Source organism: Alnus glutinosa, chromosome 14 (assembly GCF_958979055.1).
Source record: "Alnus glutinosa chromosome 14, dhAlnGlut1.1, whole genome shotgun sequence".
Classification (NCBI taxonomy): Eukaryota; Viridiplantae; Streptophyta; class Magnoliopsida; order Fagales; family Betulaceae; genus Alnus; species Alnus glutinosa.
This window is the reverse complement of record NC_084899.1, coordinates 289,776-313,359: the sequence shown is the minus strand read 5'-3', so window position 1 is coordinate 313,359 and position 23,584 is coordinate 289,776. Positions and strand designations below refer to the sequence as shown.

The window sequence follows — 23,584 nt, the reverse complement described above, 5'->3', positions numbered from 1 at the left end:
TGTTAAGGCTTTTGAGGATGCAAATAGGGCCTTCGGAGAGGTAGTTGAAGCCTAAGAAGAGGCGAGAAGGGGAGGGGAAGAAGGAAAATGGGGGCATAGGGGAAAGGGGAGGAGGAGGGGATGAGTATTACCCCCTCCTCGTCAGTAGAGAGGAGTTTTTTTTTTTTTTTTGAGTCAGGAGAGAGAAGAAAGAGTTTAGCCGAAGCCTTGGGTCTTAAAACCTAATATGTCACGTCATTCTAACTGTCATGATATTTACAACAAAAAATTAGGCAACATCCTTAACCTACCAACAGGCAAGTAGCACAATATGGCATTTGGTAACGGGTGCATGAGGTAAGGAATTCAGTGTCACTACACTATAAGAACCGTACCTCACCAGCGAACGACACTTGGTGAAGGACCATACGTCACTAGAGGACGTAAGCTGAATGTGACGAAATGTCACACTTGGCCATAGTCATGTCCCATCAATGAACCGCACTTGGTTAGAGCCATACGGTGAAAATAAATACTTCATATAAGGGAAGACAACCACTCCATGTACATAATCTCTATATTCTTTTCCATTAGACAAAAACCTTTATTAAGTTAAGCATGAGAATTATTTCTAGTCGGCACCCTCCACAAGTCTTCAAACCTCACTATCATTTGTGGTTTGAATTTGATGGTACAATCAACTACATCAACAAGGTTTATTTATAAATTTGATGATTAAGTACTATTTTTTTTTATAAAAAAAAAATGAAGAGATTAAGAAAGGATTATTTTAGTTGTTTATCTACCCAAATTGGTTCTTCGAAGGAATATGGTTAACAATTAAAATTAAAGACTTCATCTAATTTTCTCTTTACTAAGCCTAGTCGTCATTGAAATTTGAACCCCATAAGAATTTTCAAACTAAAAATTCCCCTTATTCTATTCAATTTATACCAAAAAAAGAAGAAAAAGAAAAAAAGAAAAAGAAAAATTCAATGTCATGTGTTGATTGAAGTTCAACCACTTGAAGTTCAACCACATGCCAACTTCTATCACACCAAGGCCCATAGTTAATGGAAATCTCTAGAAATTTTTTGTTCAAATTTTACCTGAGGGAAGGAGGTTAGGGCCGGGGCCTTTGACAAATCTGATTGTTCTAGGGTGTAAATTGCAAATTAAGAATCATTATTCATTTCTTATAGGTTACCTCGTATTTTAATTTATAAAAGAAAAAAAAAGTCATGTATTTATTTTTTTATTTATTTATCGGTTTCCCATTAAATAAAAAAGATAAATGCTAGAGCATTTTCTGGTGTACATCTGGAATGCTATAAATGTAATTAAAAAATTACATCTATGCCATCGTAATTTTTTAATCAAAAAAAATTACATCTATGCCATTTTATATGTACAACAGGAAATGCTCTAGTACTCTTCAATAAAAAAAATAAAAATAAAAATAAAAATAAATAAATAGCATAGAAACCGTTGGTTTTAGCTTTGCGTGGTTAGGCAGAAAACTGAAAAAACAGACTCCTCCGAAACCATTGGGTCCAGCGTGAGAGAGATAAAGTGTGAAAAACTGCCCAAACATTGGCTCCCTAATCTCTGTTTGGGATTCGGGTGAAGGTAAAACAATCAAATTCTCTGTTGGGCGATCGATCGAGCTCGCTCTCGGCATGGCCATGGCGTTTCTTCCTCGGCTTCTCAGCTAAGTCTTCCTTTCCAGGTGTTCAACATCTTATGATTCTTACATATATACATGCGCAGATTCTATTACTGCCTTTCAATTCTCAGATCTGTTACGCTTTCTTTCTTCCTTTCTTTTTTCTTGCTTGGCTCTGTTGGTGTATTTATATGATCTACTTTTGTAATTGAGGGATCTAATATGATATTCGTATTAATTCCACTTATATTCAACGTGTAAAAGAAGGGAATGTTCCTCGTAGTTTCTATCCGGTCAGAGATCGTAAGGGCAGAGAATGAGAGTGGTGAAATTAATGTTGGATCAAGAAAGCTAATGATACATTACGATCTTTATTTTCGGTTGATGTCATATCTGTGTTTGCATCATTTTTAAATTTCAGTGGTTGTTTGGCCAAAAATGAGGAGAAACTATTGAATGAAATTTGATTTGATGCAATTACTTGAGGAGGATAATAAATATGTGTGATATTTTTCTTTGGTTTTGAAGATTAAGAAAGTTGAGCACTCAACTGTACGTGGGCCAAATTTCTCCAGCTAGGAGAAATCTAAATTGTGCTATAGCCTATAGGTTTTTGAAAAATTCAGAGATGGTCATCAATATTTGTAGGATTGTGTTACATGCATTTATTCGATTATTACAGATTTAATTGTTTCCCTATAGGGATTTGGATTAGCTGAACAATGATGATTATTGATTAACTATTTCATAGCTCACATTTTAGTTCTCCGAGTCCATATTTGTAGATGGAAGGAACGCCTTTGGTGTTGACTTTTCTTTAACTTACACATACAGGGTTTTTTTTGTCTTCAGATGCTTTGTTTATGCGCATAGAGACTCATGTATTTGTGTGCATGTAGACGAAGCTCATCTGATGAGATTGTTTCATCTGGAATCAGACACCATTGAGAATTCAATCCTTGTGTCATCCTTTCCAGCATTGTGCTAAACGTTTGGCAATGGATGACAATGGCGGTAGCAAGGTGACAGGAATCCGACAGATTATTAGGCTAAAGGAAATCCTTCAGAAGTGGCAGTCTGTCACGGTTGGCCCAAGGCCGAGTAGTCCCCCACCCGATACACCTCATCAAAATCATGGAGAGGGCATTTTGCCAGCTGTTAATAGGAGGCTAACCAATGTTATGTATTGTGATTCGGACGAGGACAGCTGCCATAGCCCTGAACCACCGATCGACGTCCCCAAAGGCTATTTGGCGGTTTATGTTGGGTCGGAGCTCCGGAGGTTTATCATTCCTACTAGCTATCTTAGCCACTCCCTGTTCAAAGTGTTGCTGGAAAAGGCTGAGGAGGAGTTTGGGTTTGACCATAGTGGCGGGCTCACGATCCCATGCGAGATTGAGACATTCAAGTACCTTCTCAAGTGCATGGAGAACCATCAGAAGGCTCACCCTAATGGCAGCTCAGGTAAAAAGGTTCTTTATTATCACTGTTTTTCTTTCCTTAATTATTGCTTTATGAATGCATTTGAAATTTTTGAGTTCAAATAAACAAGTACAAAATGGAAATACATATACTTCTCTGAATTCTAAACCCTGATCAAATTGAGTTACTTTTACACAATCATCCTATAGCCCAATACTCTATTTAGGGGACATTTGTTTTTCTTTTCTGGAAGAAGACTGTAAAATTGGGGGTTGAACAGTGAGGGACTCAGGGAGGATGCGCAATAGGTTGCATTTGTGTAAGTTAAGGAGTAGTAGATCAAGTATATGGACTGATTGGATCCAAAGAAATTCTTATTGTCGAATGAACAATTGATGAAATAAATTCTTATAGGCATTTAAATTAAGCAATTAGAGATCATACTAATTGAAGTTGCATTTGAAGGCCCTTGATCTTTTTTTTTTTTTTTTTCATTACATGCTTTTCTCCAATACTATGTAGTCTATGTTGTGATGCGTGAGATCATATTGGTTTACTAACCTTTGGATTTTTTTGGTTATTTTGCAGTAGGAAATTCATTAACGGTTGAAGAGTAAGTAATTACACTGATCTTTTTAATTGCTCCAGATTTTAGGGCTGATTTTTCTGGTGTAAAGCAGAGTCTCCTTGTATGCAGATTTTTCTTTTCGTTTGCATTTAAGTGACGAAAATAGGAAGCTTTAGTTAGAAGTTTTTCAGATGAATTGGGTCAGGACGATTTTTGTGAGCAAACTTTCTATTCTTTGTAATGGGGTGTGACCTACGTACATCTGATGTTTGATTGGGTATAAAACACGTTAATTGTTCAGCAAGCATATCTTCATGTGATCCTCTGAGTTTATTCAATTGTTATCATATGAAACACTTATCATTGAATGTTTACAGTTGTCATGTAGTCTTCAAAGCCACCAAAATTTCTTGTACTTTACAATATGAGATCGATCGGTATGTTCTCACCAAGACCGTTAGTTTGCCTAATTAATCCCCTAATTTTCTGTATTTACATCTCATAGCATCCATAATGGATTAAAAAATGAATTCATAATCTAAATCATAACTTGTTTCTTCTCTTATATTTTGAATAATCACTTTTGAAAAACACTCTATGTCCCATTCATTATTTTGGAAAATGTCTTTTTTTTTAGTAACACTACTCTCTTCACACAAATTTCACACCGATTAATGTGACGTATTGTCAGAATTATGGAGAGATAAAAGAAAGTTTTTATTTTTTATTTTTTATTTTTATTAGGTTAAATGAGAAAGAAATGAATAAAATAAATATAAATGATACATATGAAAGCATTTCCTCTAAAATAAAAAATAGGAATGAATTTAAATTGAGATTCTTTAAAATTTGAAGGAAATTGTTGTTTAAAACTTGACAGCATCCAATGTGGATATATTAATTGTTATGAGGATGCATTGAAGCCAACAAATCAAGCATCCATGGTGAGGGCCAGAGAAATATCAAAATGTGATTTTTGTTTGGATAACGGGTACATTACTTCTTGTGAGGAAAAGGTGGTTGAAATATGAGAAAGCAATAGCATCATCGTCGATCTTTTTGTTTATTTGTCAAGTTCATTGTGCCCTTTTCTTTTTCCTTTTCCTTTTCGTGAGCCTCTCCCAATTGAATCCCATGAATGAGCTGTCTTAATTCCGTTGATGTGCCTTTATGAAAAAGCATGTTTTAAGTAGTGTTTAAAGGTGAAGCCTTGAACGACGATCGATTGGGCAATTTCAATCTCTCTCCCAATATGCACGTGATTCCAGGATCACAGTGATTATGCTGTCGTTCAAATATTTTTTTTTTTTTAGTTGCTGGCCGTGGTGGCTAATCACTGACTATGATGAAAACAACCGCGCGCGTATGCATCTCGACAAAAATATTGTCCAAGGGACCATACCCAAACCTGAGAATCTAAATATATCAACCTTAATTTTGCACCCTTTTGTTTTTAGTGCTGCTATGAGTACTATAGTGGTAATTATACTGTTTTTTATGGTTCAGAATATCAATAAATAGGAAGAATTTGTAAGAGAGTAGAGAAAATTGCTGGTAGGCAGAAGATGGCTTCGATGTTTAATATCCAAAACACTCAATGTGACATATATTTATTCTAAGATTTTGAAAAGAAAGTAAAAAGCCCTCTTTCACATTGTCCTAAAATGAAAAAACAAGCATAAGTTTAAAGAAAGGTAAGGACATGTGCAAAAAGAAGAGCTTGATCGAAATATTTGGCCTAAGAGAAAGAAAAAAAGACACAATACGGTATCAGAGTTGGGGTGAAACACGCCACACAGAAAAGAGCGTGACCCATCACCATATTTTGTCACTTTTAATACACCTAATAGTTAATCAAATGGTTAGGGTGTTTCGTGGCCACAAGTGTCACCAAATCCTCAAATATTGGATTATGTAACCCCACGTATTCAATAAGTTGAAGTATAATTTTTCAAGTTCAATTATATTAGAACTAAATGAAATTTTTTTTATAATATTGGATTGAAAGGCATTTTATGAACAAAAAAATTGTTTTTGACCCAACCAATTTCAAATTAATTGGAAATGTTTCGGTCATCAATTTTTATTTTCCTTTTTCAGCAAATGGGGAGGTCGGATGCATAATTAGATGGGGCCCGGGACATATTTAAGTTGCATTTATGCTATATTTTCATTGCATTTCAATTTCAGTAAGTGCTCAAAGGCACAAAAGAGATTCTAAGAAACTCTTTAATTTGTTGAATTTATATTTTATGACTTTTCGTTTCTGCATTTAAGTTTAATAAAGTTTTTAAAATTCATCCATTTATCATGTTTTAGTTAATACTTCGGTTATCGGTGAATCAACACTTGGGACCAATCTAATAAAACCTTACTGAAATGGCACCACTCTCTTTTTCTCCAAAGGCACCAAACGGTTGTCGTTTGGTTCACAAGTTCTTAGATTTAATCAAAACGAAGCAATTTAGATTATAGGAATTTCCAAAATAATCTGAATCCTTTAATCGTTTTTACAATAAAACTATAACACTAAAGTCAGATCCAATTAAATTAACCAAAGAACTGATTCTGTTTCCTCCGAATACAATGATTTAGAAATACTTATGACAGATAAAATAAATGAAGACCCATAGAAGCACAACTCCAAGGAGGTGGTTCAGATGGTTAGAGTATGAGATTATAGGGTTAAGGCCTAATGCGTAGAGTGACATCAAACATTGGACTAGGAATTACTGAATTAGTCATTAGATTATTGACAAGGCAGTCACCGCACTTGAAAGGTTCGACTATCGCCTTGATGGGATAGTCGTTCAGCAAATTAGAGTCTTAAAGATTTTTGCAGCAAAGGAGGGTGCCATTTTTACCCTATGGTTGATGTGGATGTAGAACGTGGCAAATATATTGATGTATTGCCACGTGCATATGATGTGTCGAATGTGGGGCACTTGTAACGAACAAAAAAAATGTTAATTTTGATGGTAAAATAATGGAGAAGCTTATTTGAAATTGGGAAGTGATTTATGTACAACCCATATTTCACAATTATTTCACAACCAAGATATATTAGGTGGGTCCTACCCAATATGTCTTGGGTTTTAGGATAGTTATGTAAGTATTGTAATTTTTTATCATCTCTTTTTGAAATTAAGGCAAAATTTAAAAACTTGAGTGTCGAAATTGAAAATTCAAAATTAAATTGAAATCAAACTAAAACTCCCACGGATTGCCAGCCTGGCCTTTCCCACAACATCACGTAAAGAAGAAGACACCACCCCACGGATTGCCAGCATGTCAAAGGACTAATCCTTCAGATCGTATTGAAATCCAACCAACAATCTCCCAGCCGTCAGATACGCACTGACCTACCATTCACTTTTTAAAAGTCTTGAGCACCATTTGGTCAATTCCTTTGCAACTCAAGCAAAAATTATCTCAACCAAAGAGAAACAATCCTATTGGCCTAAACCACAACCCCCGGATCGCCAGCGTGTCAAATCTCTCAGCCGTCCGATCTAAATCCCAAAAAACCCAAATCTCAGACTCCACACGCTATAAATGAAATACCGCCCGCCTCGCTGAACCTTGCATCAAATTTCAAAACACAAGCGCTACAAAGTTGGTTCAGTTTCCCTCCTAAAAGGAATCTTTTTGTTTCAGTGAGGTTTGAAATATTTTCTTCACTATGGAGGCCGCGAAGTCGACGACGAGGGGAGCCGGAGGAAGAAAAGGCGGTGAGAGGAAGCAGTCGGTGACGAAGTCGGTCAAGGCGGGGCTCCAGTTCCCCGTGGGTCGGCTCGCCCGGTTCCTCAAAAAGGGTCGTTACTCTCAGAGAACCGGCACCGGAGCCCCTGTCTACCTCGCCGCGGTTCTCGAATATCTCGCTGCTGAGGTACTCTCTAGGATCCCAAAACATTTTAGATTTTTTGCATCCCTTAGCATTAGTTACGCAAGATGTTCTCTAGGTTCCCAAAACATTGATATTTACTCAAGTACATATAATGTTTGGCTGCCGAGATATTTGAGGAAGATGAGATGAGATTAGATGATTGGATATTAGAATTTGCTTTCGGTTTTCCTGGATTTTATCGGCTTCCATCTTGGCTGCAAAAGATGGAAAATAAGAAACGGAGGCTCATTTTTTTTTTTTTTGGCTGGTGTAATGAAATGTAGGTGCTGGAGCTGGCGGGGAACGCGGCACGTGACAACAAGAAGAACAGGATCAACCCGAGGCACCTGCTGTTGGCCGTGAGGAACGACGAGGAGCTGGGTAAACTGCTTCAAGGTGTCACCATTGCCAGCGGCGGAGTTCTGCCCAACATCAACCCCATTTTGCTGCCCAAGAAGACCGCTACCTCTGAAACTGAAAAGACCCCCAAGGCTTCCAAGTCCCCCAAAAAAGCCTAAAATTCTCCTGGATCCTCTTGTTTTTGTATTAGATCGTTTTTTAATATTTTTTTTTGGAAGTGTTTGTATCCAGCACATTAGTCTATTCATTGCACATACTTTTCGGTTTTCATTGCACATTAGTCTTCATTGCATATTATAAATACTTTTACTTTTGTTTGTATTCAGCACATTAGTCTTCATTGCACATTAGTTTAGGTGCTTTTGTTTGTATCCAGCACATTAGTCTTCATTGCACATTATAAATACTTTTACTTTTGTTCGTATTCAGCACATTAGTCTTTATTGCACATTAGTTTATTCAGCACATTAGTTTATTCATTGCACATACTTTTAGGTGCTTTTGTTTGTATCCCGCTCATTGTATGTAATCCCTTACATTATAAATAAGATTAAAATCCTCTGCCTTGAATCTTTATCAAGCAGAGAATGTAAGATTTGATAAGTTCTCTGTTTGATGAACATTCAAGGCAGAGGATTTTAATCTTATTTATAATGTAAGGGATTACATACAATGAGTGGGATATAAACAAAAGTACTTAATGTGCTGAATAAACTAATGTCCTAGATACAAACAAAAGTAAAAGTATTTATAATGTGCAATGAAGACCTTGGAGTATGTGCAATGAATAAACTAATGTGTTAAATAAACTAATGTTCAATGAAAACTAATGTGCTGGATACAAACAAAAGTAAAAGTATTTATAATGTGCAATGAAGGCCTAAAAGTATGTGCAATGAATAGACTAATCTGCATGATCCTTAACAGTTTTTGGTGCATAGTTGTAGTTGGTAAATTTGAAATATCCAACGGAAAGACACTTAATTCCATAGTATTTTGATAGTACGGCGCTTTGGCCCAAATTGTCCTATGTAATGCTCTGAGGAGGACATGTGTTGTGGATAAATTAACTTGCCCGTTTCTTCATTTTAATGGAGCTACTAAATATAATTTCCCTTTTATTTTTATCTATAAATGTTAAATTTTGTTTTATATGCTATGACCGTAACTAATGTTTCTCACGTAACTAAGCCGTTGCTTCATGTCGATGTAAACATCGATCATATGTACTTAGTTATTCGTCAATTTAGTAATAATTTAATGTTGAAGAAATTATTTGTATGTCATTCAAGGTATTGATGTGATGATATCATGATTGTAATGGTGAGGCCATTATTATTATTTTTTTTAAACAAAGTATATGTATTTAACCATTTATTATTAGTTTGTTTAATTGGCAAAAATATGAAATGTTAAGCATCGATGTAAGTTTTTGCTCGTTACTCACTTGGCTAGATAATGTGTGACAATGACTTAAAAAAAAAAAGAAAAAAGGTTCGAATTTCGTGTTTCAATTGCAGCGAAGAATGAGAGAGATTGACGCGTGTCGGAGGTGCTGAGCAAGTTTTTGAGCAATTTAAAGTGCAGGGCCTATTTGCCTGAATGCCATAAGCCTCACATCTCTTGTTCTCAACTTTCATGAAATTTGAGCGGATCCTAGTTGGAGGGTTTGGTCCATGAATGAAATTGGAAACTATACTCTAAATGGGTCGTATTATATTGAAAATTTGTTTTTAATGGACCATTGTAATAAAATTAAAAAAGAGAGATCTTAGATATGGCAAAAAAATAAATAAATGAGAGCATCTCTAACAGAGTTGCTACTTTAACCAAAATAGTCAAATTTAACTTTTTTTGCACTTTTTTTCTCTCCAGCAAATTAGCTTCTTTGGCGTTTTTTCCTTAACAGTGAACATATTGGCTATTCACTATTCATATGTTTACACTTTTTTTATTAATATTTTCTCTCTCTCTGACCCTCTTTGATTCTATAAGAATAGCCGGCAATGAACAACCAACCAAAATAATCAAAATCAATTATAAATATTGCTTTAGCCGTGATACACATAATCGAAACAAGGGAGACACATTCAAGCTTCAAAATCAGATGGGTTCAACTAAAAATCATCAACCAAAATCAACCCCTTGGTTAGTCACTGGAAATCACCTCTGACTCCGCCAGATTCGCGCCTAGCTCAACCGGAACTCGTCTCAGGCCACCGGAGCTCGACTCATGGAGGATCGGGTTTATGGGTTTCGTTTGGGTTCGTCGGGTTCAGCGGGTTCTCTCTCGGATCAGTCTCGGCCTCTAGCGTCTCTCCCATCTCCGGCTCTCCTCTCATGGGTCTCTCCCTAAAGCCCTTGATCTCTCTCTCGGTGTGTTTCAGACGAAAAGAGAAAGAAAGAACAAGAAAGAGTGGTTGGACAGGAAGAAGAAAAGGTGGGAAGAAGTGTATGGAGAAACCGAGAAAGAAGGGAAAAGGAGAAAAAAAGAATAATAAAAAATATAACAAAAAAAGAATGAGAAATAATATTTAAATGTAAGTAAAAAGTTGAATAGTAAAACTGTTGGAGAGAATATAGGATAAATAATAATTAAAGTAGAGAGTTGAAATTTTGCAATAACTATTATAACTTTCATTGCTGAAGATGCTCTGACTTGTTTCATAAAGAGTTTTGTTGTAAATTTTTGTTTGAATAGTAATAAGAAATGATCAATGTGATATAAAGATGAAATAAGATTTAATATATTTTGTGAGAAAAATGAATAAAGTTGCCTTGTAATAAAAAACAAAAAGATGTTAATTTATTTTATTTTATTTTTTGTTGTTTTTAGAGAAATGGAAAGAAGGAAAAGAATGTGTTGCCAAACACAAAATATTTAATTAAATTGAAAAGTAAATGACGGACAATGGTTTTAACTCATAACTTTTGTTCTGGTATTATATTAAATTATCATTTATTTCAAAAGTTGAAGTTTACAAGAACACATGAATTTATTCATTTATTTTATATTCTAACAATCCTTGTGTCGAGATAATTGAATAATATTCCAAAATCTTGTAATCAACTCAATGTGTTATATCACTCAAAATTTCCAAAATAGGAAAAAGAAAAAAAAAAAGATATTATAAGAAAAAAATCAAGTATTGCATTATACCAATCCCAGGCAGGTTTGGTAGCTCACAACGATCAGTACATCCATCCTTGCCATATAAAGATGTGGATTGCCTAGCCTTGGCCCTTGGGTCTATAATATAATACTTAACGCTCACAGCTTGGGAGGTGCGAGAATCCACTTGTTTCCTTGGATAAAAGTCATGCTCAAGAAGGGTGCTGCTTCCGCATCGGATAGAATCTTTGCATATTTGACTCGGCCGGCGGGGGTTGCTCCTGGTCCCTTGCACTTGTACTCTCCATAATACATGCCCCTAACGTATCAACAGCATCATCATCATCATCATCATAATTAATCAACAATATGGTTCGTGAAGAAGCAACAACAACAAATGCCAACTTTGAACTAGAGTTGACCAAATCAAAGTTACTACCCTCCTGCATGTGTCCTTTTTTTTTTAAAAAAAAATTATTATTATTATTATTATTTTATTTTCAACGTATATATATGCATGCCAAGGTAAAAGGAAAAGAAGAAGAAGGGATGGGTGCATACTGTTTGGCCTGACCGCTTGCAGTATTAGACCACCCTTTACTGTTGATGAGAGTACCCATCTCTGTAAAAGCAAACACCACCCTAGGCATCTTCCTCCATGCGCGGCCAAGGTATGTATCGCCGGTGCCGATGATCTTGCAGTAGATGAATGTGAATCCGCTCACATCATCAACCTTTTCCCTTGCTTGTGCTGTTATCACACCCAAACCCTTTGCAACCGAATTTATCGTGGTGTTCTGCATTTACATCATCCAAGAATAGTACTAATTAATTAATGATCACTCTGAGAGATGTAGATAGATATGGAGAGTAATTCGTACCAAGTAGACGGATTTTCCATTTCCAAATATGAAATCGACAGTGCCTTGGATGTAGCAGTCTCGAAAGAAATGCCTGCCGACGTCATCGCATAAGGTGTCTTGGTACCCTATGAACTTGCAATTGTGGAATGCTGCCTTGTCCCCTGATATCCTCATTGCCACAGCCTGTTGATCATTCCTTCGAGGATCTGGAGCTGGGGCTGAATTCTATATACACCATTCACAATAACCATACCCTCTACGTTAATAATTATTTCAACCAAATTAATCCTTCAAAGATGAGTAAATTAAACGAAGTGATATAGCTTTGGGGATTTTCCCTCATTAAAAAAAAATAATAATAAATAAATAAATAGCTAGAAACGCACCACGAAGGCAATATTGACGGCCACGAAGTAGTTAGACTCGACTGCCACCGTGGCGCAGTACCATGTGCCGTATTTCTTGGCGGTACCGTCGTACGATATCCTGGGCATGTTGCCCGGTTCCCCATAAAAGGTGATGAACGGCTTCGACCTATCAATTTTTACCATCTCCTTGTACTCACCCCGACCAATCTTTATAATCACTCGCTTCGTATTTCCTGAAGGGACGCTCTTGACGGCGTCGGTTATGGTCTTGAAGTCTCCGGTACCGTCTTTTTTGACCCTGATCACCTTGACATTATCCTTCTTCTCAGCAATGAGGAGGGCCTGGTCTATAGACTTGGTTGCTGAGACGTCCTTGTACTCTCTCATGTTGCTCTTAATCCACGCGTCCAGTTTTGATGTATCGGACGGAACCGTGGTCGGGACGGACACAACTGTTGCGAGGAGTTGGAGAACGAGCAGGGTGGCTAGAAACGACGCTGGCGCGGCTAAATGCGTCAGTTTCAAAGCCATTGCTCTTGGATTCGATCTCTTATTGGGGGTGCATCTGGTGTGTGCGTACGTGTGGTATTTATATGAGAATTGAAGCGAAATGAACCGCGCGCGGGAACGGGTAACGTGAAGTTGTACGTGCATTTCGCTTTGGAGATTCCAAATTGAGTTTCTTCTGTTGGGGTACCAGTGTTAACGAAACTCTCTCCCTTCGTGAGTGGAGAAAAAACGAAAATATGGCCTGGAATATTTTAGGAATTAATTGGAATTTTTTTTGCTAGTGGCCGGTACTAGGACGTTAATTGGCCGGGGTTTCGGAGAAATACATGTTAATTACCATTGAAAAGGTAACAAGATGTTGTTACGCTGGATTAGCGGTGGATAAATTGTAGAGTACTACTGCTGCATGCGTACCACACAAAAATTCTATATCACTACAAAAAAAATAATTTTTTCCTGGCCAACTGTTTTTTGACACGTGTCCAATGTTAAGAATCAGGGTGTCAAGGTGTTAAGAATCAGGATTTTACAAAAAGTTGATGTAATTATAAGAAGGTCTAATAATAGTCATTGAATAAATTGTTTTTAACAAGCTAGGGGTGATTCAAGAGTTATTAGACCTTACCACATTAGGTTTGTGAAGTATTTATAATATGTTTGATTGGTATATATATATATATATGTACATAGCATTACTCTAAATTGAATCTGACACAGAATATATGTTACAACTATAAAATAAACCTGGACTTTGATTTTGGAATTGGGATCCTTAATAATCACATTGGGCACTCTCTGTTTGAATTGTGGGGTGGACTGTCCGAATGTACACCTGTTCAAACTAATAGGCTTGGACGAGCAAGTTTCTTGCTCAATGAGAAATGCCTTATAAGGGACCTAGCTCTCACAATTATTTACCTAATCTCGATTGTTGATTGGTTGTTTAGGGCCCTCCTCGTATCTTAAGCCGGCCTCTACTATGTGAATAGGTCTCTGCCAGCTGAATGAGTCATAGCTGGATTGATGGATGCCATCTTTGAACAATTGAACTGAAAGTCCCATCCACAACATTTTATTCAAATGGCTTTGTGTATTGCCCAAAACTATAATTGTTACGGTCTACATCTTATGGCAAAAGTATTCTTGTAGTAACAAGCTAGACTCTCTTAATTATTTAGAATAGAATAACTTAGAGATAGTAAGTTATCTTTATTGATAACATTAGAATTAAGATTAGATTATGATTTAAATGTTACAGATAATATGTTATCATTATTGATAACATTAGAAGTAGTTGACTTTTACTATACATTGTAAGTGTCTATTTAAAGACACCATAAGTTTATTAATATAAAAAAAACAAAGATTAATACGATTTAGCTCTAGAGTTGATTTGGGAAGTGATAGGTTTTCTTGAACTATCATTGTTCTATCCGTCGTTATGTACTTGAGAAATTAAGCCCATAACAATGATCGAGGATTATTCCAGCCAAACTTTTGTAGAGGAGGGCCTAGATATATAGTAAGAGGGAATAGGTCCTAATTAAGGTGCTTGATCGATACCAAAGAAAATAAACATGAGGGTATAACTTATTCTTGAAAATCCGCTTATAAGGGGAAGGTGTATGTGTTCGAGCTTATATACACATTATTGAAATTGTATTTAAGCCATATAAAACGCTTAAAAAATCGTAACAACTTCCTAGGTATTCCTTAATTACTAGACTTCCTCACTTGAAGGAGGATGAGTTTTACCTTTGATAAATATTTAAGGGAGGACGACACAGATGATGATCTATTAATGTTTAATATAGTATGAATGTGCCAGGGTGACTTTCGAAGTTTATTTATGAACATTACTCTTTCCTTATCTTCATATATATAACAAAAAAAAAAAAATCAGTCATTTTTTATGCAAGATCCTAAGAGATAGCCGACTACATTTTTCGTCCAATCACCAATTAAGGACAATACAAGCGGCAAATACTAATTAAAGTGAATGATCGAGCTCAAAGACCACGATACAAAATGGTGGACTATTGAGTTTCTAAGAAAGATATTTACACAAGATGATGTGAGGATTATTTGCAAGCTACCATTGAGTTATCACAATGAGGGAGACGCCATGATTTAGAGACGAACCACAATTAAGGGGAGAATTCACTGTGCACAATGCATATCATATATATGAAGAAAGAAATATAGGACTTGTTGCGAGAAGATGGGTCCAATTGTTTGAAAGGTAGCATATATAATTTGGCGTTTGATCTGGAATATGAAGTTACCAATATATAAAATGCTACGAAAATGTTCATGTGAAGAGTTTGCCACAACCTCCTACCTAACAAAAAAAAAAAATAAATTTGTTGAAACAAGATATAGTAAACGAATTGAGGGAGAAAATATGTCACGTACGTACAGTACTTCTCCTTGTATTTATGTAGATTTTTATGGAAATTTGTATAAAATTGTAAAAAATGTAAAAGAAAGAGATGAGATCAAATATATAGAATGAAATCGGCTATTCGAGGTACGTACGTAGCCAAAACCTCCAATTTAGAATTTTCACTAGCTAGCTAGCTTGCTTCATTAGAAAATGATACAAAATATGCATATTTATTTTCATTTAGCAAGGTCTTTTATTCACATGGGCTAATTCTCAGCCTATCAATTAAGCTTTAACTGTCAAACCAACAAACTGTTTACAGTTGCAGCATAACGTACAACCCGCCAAATCGATCACTTATTCAATCTACTCAGATTAATGCTATAAATTATATATATTTTTATTTCATAATTATCCTACAATATTAATGTGGTAGTCTCATACTCTCGATCAACCATTGGATCAATTAATCATTTTAATAAAAATAATAAAAAACTATTCAAGAGTTGATCATTAATACCGTCACCTTATCATTGTACGTATGATATTTATACAATAAAAATATGGTATATAGCATTACACATCTATTAATCACGGCCCTCTCCATAGAAAGCTTTGTCTTTCTTCTCCTCCATCTCTCTTGATGTTCCCTTGTGAAAAATGTTCCTCCCTCTCCCCTCTCATTTCATTTTATCTCTTCTCTTTTTTTTTTTTCTTTTTTTTTTAATGATCATTTTTTCTTATTTTTTGTTTGTAACTTAGAAGCCAGGGGCATAATATCGTAGTTTCCGTCCTCTTCACTGTCCATGTCCATGTGACACCTCCACAGGCTCACCACCTGATCAGTTGAATATTCCCACAACCACGTACACCATCTCCCGTGCGTGCTCGATCACCGGCCACCGCCATCACAACTCTGCTTTTAATTGCTCACGCAGCGCGCGGATCCTCAGTTTCCCCTCCTTCTCAACTAGATCTCCATATATAGGTCTGCCCAACATCGATCAACCCCGTTTTGTTGCCAAGGAAGACCGGGTCTTCTGACGCTGACAAGCCCCCAAGTCCCCTAAAAAAGCCTAAAATTCTCTTGGGTCGATCCTCTTGTTTTGCTATTATTAGCTCCTGGTCTTCTTATCTTTTTTTTTTGAAGTACTTTCTGAATTTCTGGTGCATATATAGTTGGAGTTGATAAATTTGAAATATCCAATATTAATTGGAAAGCTACTTGTTCGTTCGTTCTCTTACTATTTTGATTGTATGGGCCGGGACTTTGACCCAAATCATAATTCCGTAAATTAAATTCAGCGTCCTTCAGAAGAAAACAATCCTTTGGGAACGAATATGTTTATAATTTGAGAACCTAACAATTCCATAAATTAATGAACGTGCATGCAAGTATTTTATAATTCTATTGGAGCTAAACATGACTTTTTCCTTTTTTATTTTTGTTTATAAATATTAAACTTTGTTATATGCCGTACGTTGATGCATTCTGACCTTGGCGTGTCGATGTAAATATCATATATATATATATAAACATATATAGTTATTCGTCAATTAATTTAGCAATAATTAACGTATACGTTGGAGATTTGTGTGATGATTGTAATGGATAGTACTGTTGAAGCCATTAGTAATAAAAAGTCAACGTATTGTACCTTTTAAAGTCTGTTTAATTTGTTTTGAGATTGGGAGTCTCAACATGCATAGTCTAAGAAAAAAATAAAAAAATAAATTTGAATTTGACTTCACATTATAACTAATATACCATAGTTAATAATTATTCAGGCCGGCGCAAAATTAGAGGGGATCTTAGTTGGTGGGATCGATAGGTCGATCCCCTATTTAATTGACAAAATTGTTTAGTAATAAGAACGGGCGATCGTAGATATATTATTCCAAAATTTAATTTACAATCCATGATCAATTGAAGTTACGTACTAATTAATATAAGAATGATTCAAAGTTTTGCAAAACACAAATCCCAACCAGTTGGTTTGGTTTCTCACAACCTTCGAGTATTATAATATTTCCCGCTCAGAGACTGGGAGGGTTTTGAAGCCACTCGCTTCCTTGGATGAAACTCGTGCTCAAGAAGGGTTGTGCTTCTTCATCAGAAAGAATCTTTGCATATTTGACACGGCCGGAAGAACTTGCCCCTGGTCCAGTGCACTGGTACTCTCCATAATACATGCCACTAACGCACCAACACCATCATATATGATCGATCAGAATTAATTGGAAATATATGTATAAAACAATTATGCTAGGGACGCAGATTGCATATATATATAAAAACAATTAAGCTAGGGATGCAGATTGCATACTCTTTGGACTGACTGGTTGCAGTACTATCAGACCACCCTTCCTTGTCGATGAGACTACCCATCTCTGTATAAGCAAACACCACCCTGGGCATCTGCCTCCATGCGCGGCCAAGGTATGTATCTCCGGTGCCGGTTATCTTGCAATGGACGAATGAGAATCCACTGTCATCGTCATTGCTGTTCCTTCCTTGTGCTGTGATCGTGCCCAAACCCTTTGCAACCGAATTTATTGTGGTGTCCTGCAGACACATCTTAATTGTAAGCATATCTATCTATCTATCTATCTTTCTTTCTTTCTTGAAATATATATATGTATACCGAGTAGAGGGATCTCCCATTTCCAAAGATGAAATCAACAGTGCCTTGGATGTAGCAGTTTTTAAAGTAATGCTTGCCCACGTCATCGCATAAAGTGTCTTGGTACCCTATGAACCTACAATTGTAGAATGCTGCCATGTCCCCTGATATCCTCAATGCAACCGCCTGTTGATCATTCCTTCGCGGATCTGGAGCTGGGTTTGAATTCTATAAACACCATACTTACAAGCTCATGTTAGCTCATTAATTAAACTAATTACTTAATTATCCTCAAAATTAATACGGCCATAAAGATAAATAAAATTTCCAACCCAACATATATAACGTACGTACGTGTTAAATATATATAATATGAATGTTGTTGAAGCCTAGGTTGGTCACCTATCATATGCATATATAGAGGCTAGAGCATATATATATAGAATTAAATATTAGACAACAATAGAGATCAATCTACTGCATGCATGCGCACGTGGAAAATAGGAACGCACCACAAATTCAATATTGACGGCCATGAAGTTGTCTGAATTCACGGCCACCGTGGCGCAATCCCATGTCCCGTATTCCTGGGCGGTACCGTCGAACGATATCTTGGGCGTGTCGCCCTCTTCCCCATAAAACGTGATGAACGGCTTCGACTTGTCAATTTTTACCATCTCCGTATACGTACCACCACCAATCCATATAATCACTCGATCTGTATTTCCTGATGGGACGCTCTCCACAGCGTCAAATATAGTGCTGAAGTCTCCAGAACCGTCTTTTCTTACCTTGATCACCTTGTTGTCGTCGGAATTGTCGTCGGACTGGATGAGGGCCTGGCCTAGAGAGGAGGTTAATTTGTACTCTTTCATGTTTTTCTCAATCCAAGTGTCCAGTTTTGATGTTTTGGATGAAGCTGTGATCGGGACGGACACAACTATTGGGAGGAGTTGGAGAAGGAGCAGGTTGGCTAGAAACAATGCCGGAGCGGCCAAATGCGCCTTGTTCATACCCATTATTGCTATTGGATTTTCGTATTGTGGGTGCATCTGTCGTGTGCGTGCATGTGGTATTTATATGGGAAACTTCATGAACGGCGGGAGCAGGTAACGTGAAGTTGTACATGCATTTCGCTTACGAGATTCCAAATCGAGTTTGTAATTCTGTTGGGGCGTTAACAGAACACCCTTCTAGAGAGGAGAAAAAACAAAAAAATAGATATTACCTTAAATTGAATGTGGCCCTGCCCGGATTATAGGGATTCCTCTACACTACTTGTCAGAGATTTCCAATTAAGGCACTCTAATTAATTTGGCCCGGCCTCCTCGTACCCCGCCCATCCTTGCGCGCAATCAGTCAAAGGAAATTGTAGTAGCTTTGGCAGGAATGGCAAAATGTGCCATACCGATTGTGGCTAAGCTCTTTTGATCACATAAATTCATTGTAACCGGCCGCTTTTCCCACAAATGAGTACAACATTTATCTTATCTAATAGTACATCTTGTAACGTTTCTACTTGTATTTATGTAGATTTTTGTGAATCTGTATAAAATTGTAGGAAATGTAAAAGAAAGAGACGGGACTTTCAAAAAAAAAAAAAAAAGAGAGAGAGAGAGAGATGAGAATAGAATGGAATTGGGTAGCTCTTGGAGATACCCAAAACCTCCAATTCAGAATTGTATTGAACTTTCACTTGGTTGATATCAAAATGATACAAAACATGGGTATTTATTTACATTTAGCATGCATGCAGGGTCTTTTATTCACATGGTTAATTCTCAACCTATCAGGCCTTAACCGTCCTGCCAACTAATTAATTATTTACGTACAGCTGCATACCATAACAACCCAATTCACTTATTCAATCCCCTAATCACAGAGGACGAGGAGCCTCCTCCCTCTTCCTTCCCCTTTAATTTCCTTTTTCTTTTCTTTTCTCTCTCTCTCTCTCTCTCTCTCTCTCTCTTTTTTCCCCCCTCCCTTTTTGGTCTGTAACTTGTAGGCCAAATCTACTGCATTTCCTTTCTCTTCGCTCACGCGCCAGTACAGGGATGAAATTAATTAGGAATTTAACTCTTAAGGATTCGGGGTGTATTATTGATTTTTTTTCAAGAGAGCCATCATAATAGGGTTTACAATAGAGACTCTAAATACGCTTAAAAAAACTATCTCTTTTTTTTTTTTTTTTTTGGGGGGGGGGGGGGGAGGGGGGGAGGAAGGGGTTTCGAAGGGGCCATGCATGATCGCTCTTAATTCCCATTTGATTCATCCTTGGTACCACCCCCATAGACTGATCACCAACATTAGTTGATTCTAGCGACCACCCCAGCTTCGGTGTGTACTCACCATGTACCACCGCCATCACAACCCCGCTTTTGCTTATGCTACTAATCTTCGGCTTCCCCTCCTTTTCCATTGGATCTCCATAGTTTGTATCATCTGTTTAGATAGTTTTTGGGTTGGTGACATGTCAGCTCTCGGTTGATTTCTCCTTTGACTACTCAACAGCCTGCAAAATAGTAAAGGACACCGGGGATTGTCCGACGGAACCTCCTCTGATGATTAAATCAGTCTTAATGTCTTTTTAAGAAAGTGAAGAAGAAGAGGAAGAGCCAGAAGAAGAAGGAGCCTCCTGTGTTACCTGAATAGGGGTTGTATTTATAGTCCTCCCCTGCTCGGCACCATCTATACCTGTCATCCTTCCTTCTACGTTAAGGGAAAACTTCTCCGCTTGCTATCATTGCTTTGCACTCGCATGAGTGCCTCTACACCTACTGTCGTCACTCTTCTACATACGCCCGAAATCTCAGTTGTAGCAGGGCTATTCGGATTGTCTCCTTATAGGAGTGGCATTTCAACGCCCTTATTGTATAGGAAAATGTTAAATTTACAACATCAATACAACAACTCCACAATAACCTCTCACATGAAGATGGGTCTCATACACTGGGGCCCACCCTCATATGAAAGGTTATTGTCCAGTTGTTGTGATGGTATAGTGCAATAATCAAATCCCTATTGTATATCCCCAGGGTTTTGCTAGGAAGTAGGGGCGGCACCTCTGGTGCCCTGCTACTATCTAATCATTTAGGGTAGGTGTTGATATTCCTTCTGACAAGAATCAATCGAGTCACCTTTCTCTTAAATGACGAAGTGTTTGCGTCTCCTTTAACAGCGTGCTTAGAGGATCTCTAATCAATCTACTGGTCTTGGGCCTATGACCTTGTTTATAGGATTTTGGGCTTTTTTATCTGAGCCTTCACACTCTCTCTTGAGAGGCTATCCTTAGTATATATACAAGATGGGCCGGCCCCGAGAGATGGGCCAGTCTTTTACTATTCATGGTGGGCCGATCCTATTAGAAATATCCCCAACATCATCTTTTTGCCTATGAAGAGCCTCATATTTAGTTGCAGATTTAGATGTAGTGTCCACCAAGCTTATTTCTCTGTGTACCTTCTTTATTGGACACCACGGTGGTGGTGCTCCTCCTAATAAGCGACTTTGGTTTAACCAACATCAATGCTCCTCTTCCTGCCTTGGTTTTCAAGGTTACTTCTTGTTGCAATTGCAAACATTAATGCTTCTAAAGTGCCCCTACCAACTGCCTTATTTAGGTGGCCCCTCTCATGGCCATTAGCCAAGAATCCAATGGATACGTTGAAACAATCATTTGGCCCATTCCTAACAATTCTGAAGTGTTTTCAACACTATGTTAATTGTATTAGGATATTTGCTTGATTGCCTCACCCACATTTTATGCTTTTTATTTGATGTATCTTTTCCTCCCCTTTTTTCGTCTACTTGGAAAAAAAAAAAAAAAAAAAAAAAAACCCTTAACTTCTGCCATGGCCTGAACTCTGATTCTCTGAAGGCATGTCTCTAGATAGGCCTATACTCCTACAAGCATATCCATTGTATTTGTACGTGGCTCATTAATGCTCCCATTCCCCACCCCTTCTTTTTTAAAACTCAAGAAAAGGACCTGGGATGGCATCACCTAAGGCTAGCTAATTAGACTAATGAGTCCATTTCCATATATATATATATTATAACTGAAAAACCGACTCAAAACCATAATCGGTTGATTTACATTTAGAGTAGTGGAATATTAGAGCGTCTGAGCATGATATCATTGATATGGAAATGGAATATAAGAGTTAATTAAGCAACTTTTAACTCAAGAAAATCTCCAATCTATCAGCTGATGAGAATAATAGAAATCCATCAACAACATTTATAGAATCTACCAAGAAATATAAATATTTTTTATTTAATAATTTATAACTAATAAATAAAAGACTATTTTTATTTTTTTTATAGGTTACATGCACTGAAAAACCCTAACTCTAATAAAAATCATATCAAAATAGAATAAAATTTACGTGAAAAATCCTAACTATATATTAAGTTGCATGTATGTAGGCAAGCAATGGTCGAAGCGGCGGTTAAAAGTTAAAACCCTATCCTCTATAATTTTTTGTGATGCATCACATGATCGAAGGATGCGTACGTTGTTGATTGGGTCTTCAATTCGACCATTGAAATTCTACCTATAGCAGCCGGCCTGTTCAAACAAAGTTATGATCAGTCAAGCAAACAAAACGACATTGTTTTGTGTACGTAAACTGATCATAGTTATCCGGATCTCTGATTCCACATGCCTGCCTCCCTATTTTCTTTGACCTCTCTCTCTCTCTCTCTCTCTCTCTCTCTCTCTCTCTTTGTGCCGGGGGGAATGAATAGAACGCACAGTTTAAGATGGTGGGAACGTGGGAATTTAGACTTGAGGCATCACAAGCCATGTGTTTTGGTTATGAGCATATGGAGTGTAGTGGCGACAGAAGTTATGTGGAAAACGAAAATACAATGTTAGTTGAAAGCAACCTATATATAGCGGCGTCTTCTCTCTTTTCCCTTTTTTCCTCTTTTCCTCGTGGCTGTACCTTAATTTATTCCTTGGACCATGCAAAGCACGTATTTTCTACAGAGAAAGCCAGGTCCCATGCCTAGCTCACACATGCACATCACCATTAATGGAAGAAAACAATTAGTTCCATTGGTTTTCCTTTTCTTTTCTTTTTTAAATAAGTAATAATTTAACATAAAATCAAAATATGCGTTAACTCAATAAGCATAATTCATGATCGAGCTTCATTTTGTAGAGATCCGGGTAGGCCCTTCTAGAATATCGCCGGCCAGTACAGTCGATGCCATTATATTATGGCTGTTGGTATATATATATATATATATATATATATATAGATTAAGAGTAGTGCGTGGACAATGGACAGTATGGAGACGGTCTTCCATCTCTCTACAAACTGACGCTATAACTAGCTTTCTTCTCAGCAATTGTCCTTTTGGCTGTTGGTGGCCAAACCCCACACGCAACCCCCGCATCTACTAAATAAATATGCTGTGGGCCTTGAGTTCAAAATAATGCCATATCATTTGGTCCCATGACTACCCCATTCATATTTGTGTTTTTTCATGGTACGTTTGTCTTAACCCTCCTCCGACACAAAACATGGGTCGTCGTTTCATCTTCAATGCCTCGTACGTGGTGGAGACGTATATTATTTGAGGCAACGTACATTGTCCGAATTTAGATGGTCGATCTAGTGAGTTGGTACTGTAACTGTTCTTAGAAAATTTTTGAAAGGAAGCAAATCAAATTATTTATGAGTTCATAAATATATAGCGAATGTACGTATATATAACATGAACATATTTAAGCTCGGGGAAAAATATTATGAACTATACATGATCCTCGATCTTTTAATTAGTCTAATTGCAATTGAAGCTTAACAAAAAAAATCACTTATAAATCTCAA

General features: G+C 37.0%; 4 protein-coding genes across 7 annotated transcripts; 2 read left to right on the top strand and 2 right to left on the bottom strand.

The window, feature by feature from the left end:
* Nucleotides 1-1,497: 1,497 nt before the first annotated feature.
* On the top strand, nucleotides 1,498-3,939 carry LOC133857548 (protein SMALL AUXIN UP-REGULATED RNA 54). Of its 4 annotated transcripts, none has more exons than XM_062292815.1 (3): nucleotides 1,498-1,708; nucleotides 2,584-3,109; nucleotides 3,656-3,939. In XM_062292815.1, the coding sequence occupies exons 2-3, from the start codon at nucleotides 2,644-2,646 to the stop codon at nucleotides 3,682-3,684; spliced, it is 495 nt and encodes a 164-aa protein (XP_062148799.1). In that variant the 5' UTR covers nucleotides 1,498-1,708; nucleotides 2,584-2,643; the 3' UTR covers nucleotides 3,685-3,939. The 4 variants fall into 4 exon arrangements, with proteins under 4 accessions (XP_062148799.1, XP_062148796.1, XP_062148797.1 ...); XM_062292812.1 differs by having other exon boundaries at nucleotides 2,545-3,109; XM_062292813.1 differs by having other exon boundaries at nucleotides 2,498-3,109.
* Nucleotides 3,940-7,214: 3,275 nt separating this feature from the next.
* Nucleotides 7,215-9,008, top strand: LOC133856538 (histone H2A.1-like). The gene is made up of 2 exons (XM_062291589.1): nucleotides 7,215-7,524; nucleotides 7,806-9,008. The coding sequence occupies exons 1-2, from the start codon at nucleotides 7,318-7,320 to the stop codon at nucleotides 8,037-8,039; spliced, it is 441 nt and encodes a 146-aa protein (XP_062147573.1). The 5' UTR covers nucleotides 7,215-7,317; the 3' UTR covers nucleotides 8,040-9,008.
* Nucleotides 9,009-11,073: 2,065 nt separating this feature from the next.
* LOC133856633 (putative pectinesterase 63) lies at nucleotides 11,074-12,755 on the bottom strand. Its single transcript, XM_062291693.1, has 4 exons — nucleotides 12,243-12,755; nucleotides 11,875-12,081; nucleotides 11,555-11,790; nucleotides 11,074-11,312 (listed from the first exon to the last, which is right to left on the bottom strand). The coding sequence occupies exons 1-4, from the start codon at nucleotides 12,753-12,755 to the stop codon at nucleotides 11,153-11,155; spliced, it is 1,116 nt and encodes a 371-aa protein (XP_062147677.1). The 3' UTR covers nucleotides 11,074-11,152.
* A 4,402-nt stretch (nucleotides 12,756-17,157) lies between these two features.
* Nucleotides 17,158-18,763, bottom strand: LOC133856641 (putative pectinesterase 63). The gene is made up of 4 exons (XM_062291701.1): nucleotides 18,257-18,763; nucleotides 17,766-17,972; nucleotides 17,448-17,686; nucleotides 17,158-17,317 (listed from the first exon to the last, which is right to left on the bottom strand). Exons 1-4 carry the CDS (start codon nucleotides 18,761-18,763, stop codon nucleotides 17,158-17,160), a joined length of 1,113 nt encoding a protein of 370 aa, XP_062147685.1.
* Nucleotides 18,764-23,584: the final 4,821 nt, after the last annotated feature.